This window comes from Thamnophis elegans, chromosome Z (assembly GCF_009769535.1).
Source record: "Thamnophis elegans isolate rThaEle1 chromosome Z, rThaEle1.pri, whole genome shotgun sequence".
NCBI lineage: Eukaryota > Metazoa > Chordata > Lepidosauria > Squamata > Colubridae > Thamnophis > Thamnophis elegans.
The window spans coordinates 134,139,154-134,142,229 of NC_045558.1; the positions used below are offsets into that span (position 1 = coordinate 134,139,154).

The 3,076-nt window shown below is 41.2% G+C and overlaps 1 protein-coding gene across 1 annotated transcript; it reads left to right on the forward strand.

Annotated features, from left to right (window-relative positions):
* The first annotated feature begins 1,866 nt into the window (after positions 1–1,866).
* On the forward strand, positions 1,867–2,811 carry LOC116522943 (olfactory receptor 10G7-like). The gene has a single exon (XM_032238060.1). The coding sequence runs from the start codon at positions 1,867–1,869 to the stop codon at positions 2,809–2,811; it is 945 nt and encodes a 314-aa protein (XP_032093951.1).
* The last annotated feature ends 265 nt before the right edge of the window (positions 2,812–3,076 follow it).

A 3,076-nucleotide genomic window follows, 5' to 3' on the forward strand; every position in this document is an offset into this window, starting at 1 on the left:
TTAATGGGAGTATGCAGTATGCTTCCTCCCATATTTGGGCATACCAGGGGTTGTGACATAATACATACCTATTTCCCTGGCTTAGCTGATAAAGGGGGAGAGCCTGTGGCTTAATGGCTAACACAACTGCCTAATATAGCCCAGGTTCAAATCCCAGTAAGGGTATGGCTAGCTGATGAGAGCTAAATAGCTTGAAATAGATCTATACTAGTCTCCCTTTATTTATTTATCAGCACAAATGCAACACACACACACACGCACACACACACATTCCCCTAGGATTGAAGGTTACAAAGAGACAAACAAATTGAAGGTTATGAAGAGACAAACAGATCAGAGAGGCTTAAGTGGAACTACACTTTAAGCTTCAGAGTTCCAGTTTCAAGATTTAGTCTCTTAGCCAATGGGAATTAATCAAAACGGCATCTAGCTATGTGATATAACCCTGGGGGGACATCAAAAGTTATATTTCTTCCTGTTGAAGCAATCCTTAGTGAGAATAGGAACACTGCTTTGTCTTTTCCCATTTGTGCCCAGATGTAAGAAAGAGCCTTCAAAAAAATGAAATTTGCGTTCTCCTACTTCCCCTTTGGGTTGCTGTAGCTCTAGAGAATTGGACTGTGAGGGTTTTAGAGCATAAAAAGTCACAAACTGCATCACTTAAACATGACGACTAGATACAATATTGAGAGACTGCTTTAGGTAAGGAAAGAATATCTGAATATAAACTTGTGGTTTCAAGGGGAACACGTAAATCTGGGAAGCTGGTTTGAGATTATATTCAAATGTGAGGTTAGGAGTGGGTGCGAGGTGAGTCAATCAGAGAGTGCAAATGCTCCTTGCAATGTTTTCTGCAACAACATCTAAACTGCAGAGCTGTGGCCCCTTTAGAAGTTGATGGATGAAGCCATTGGTGCTCCTTCCATTTGAAATATGATTGCAGTAAAAACCCCACCATCAATTGCTGCTAAATTGTGGAAAAGATGAAACAGACAATGCACAAATCAACATTTCTCTGTAAGTTTTGCCTCTTATATTATTCCATCCCATCAGCGGTTTGGTAGCCTATAGTGTAACATCAGTTTCCCAGGAAGGAGGGAGCACATTTCAAGGAGGGAGGTGAGATAACAGACAGCACAATCCAGAGATGAAGAGAACAAGATTTGGGATAATCTCTCCCTAGAATCTCCCAGGGCATATCCATTTGAGTGGTATAATAGTAAAGGTTTAATCTGGCAAGATTCTGTCTGTAGGGTCTAAGCCAGGGGTAGTCAACCTTTTTATACCTACTGCCCATTTTTGTATCTCTGTTAGTAGTAAAATTTTCTAACCGCCCACTGGTCCCACAGTAATGGTGATTTATAAAGTAGGGAAGTAATTTTATAAAATTTATAAAACAGAGTTACAGCAAACCCCTACCGCCCACCATGAAATCTGGAATGCCCACTAGTGGGCGGTAGGGATCAGGTTGACTACCACTGGTCTAAGCAAATAAAAAAACTGAACTTTGGCTGGATTATTCTATATCTTTCTTGTGCTGGGCCCAACAAGCAGCCCCTTTCCAAAGAGGATAGAAAGGAAGGCTTTTTCTAGTGTTTCATTTATTGCAGTTTTGTGTTGCATTTTAATCATTCAGTGTTGGTTTTGCGATGACTGTGCACTTTAAGATGGATTTACGGGAAGTTGCATTAAATTCTAAATCTCTATCATCCATCTCTATCTCCATCTCCATCTTTATCTGTATCTCTAGCATCTTCATCTCGCTATCAAATAAATTCATAGCTTGATCACCCATTTCATTTTTTTTGCTGGATGTCACAGTTCCTGCTCTCCAGATTTTGATGTCCTTCAGACTGTTTCAAGCAGATGGATCCAAGCAATCAAACCAAAGTGAGTGTCTTCATCCTTGGGGGTATACCAAACACTGCCCGATTTCCATTTCTCTTCTTCATCATCTTCACGGTCATCTACTTATTGACAGTGCTGGGGAACCTCCTCATCCTAGTCACCATTGTGGTTGAACCTCATCTTCATGGTCTCCCCATGTACTTTTTTCTCTGCAACCTCTCTCTTCTGGATACCTGCCTCTCCTCTGTCACTGTGCCCCAAATCCTGGTGAGTTTCATAGCACCTAGTTACAGAACCATCTCCTATGGATGTTGCGTCCTTCAACTCTATGCCTTTCACTTTCTGGCCAGCACTGAATGTTTCCTTTATACTGTCATGGCTTACGACCGCTATCTTGCTATCTGCCGTCCACTGAACTATACCACTTTGATGAACAGAAGAATCTCCTTGAGACTCGTAACCTGCACGTGGTTGGCGGGTTCCTTTCATGCAGCCATACACACCAGTCTGACTTTCCGTCTGCCTTACTGCGGTCCTAACCAGGTTAACTATTTCTTTTGTGACATCCCCCCTGTGCTAAAGCTGGCCTGTGCCGATATAACTGTGAATCATGCCATGATAAGGATCAACATTGCCCTGGTGGGCACAGGTTGCTTTCTACTGATATGCATTTCCTACACCTACATAGCTTCTGCTATTTTGAAAATCCAAACGGTGGAAGGAAGACATCGGGCCTTCTCGACTTGCAGTGCCCATCTCACTGTAGTGCTACTATATTATAGCCCCTCCATTTTTATCTACATGCACCCGGCTTCAAGCCATGCCATTTATGGGATGCTGGCTGTGTTCTATGCCATCATCACCCCCATGATGAACCCATTCATATATACACTGAGGAATAAGGAAGTCAAAAGGGCCTTGAGAAAATTGATTGTTGGATGCCTGAGTTCTGAAAAAAGATAAGTTTGGGGTACTAAACTCAGAGATCCAAATCCTTTCTCCCTTTTGTGAACTTAGTTGATTTTCATGATTATTTTTTTATTAGTGATATACCCCAATAAATGTTTTGCTTGTGTGTTGCTATTCTACCTCTTTATCAATTTTTATTCTCTTTTGTTTAATTGTTCACTCTTCTTTTAAAAATGATTAATACACTTAAAAAAAATAGGATGGGCAACTGAATCGAGAAGTTAGAGAGGATAGGAATCAACTAGTGTTTTGTTCTGTC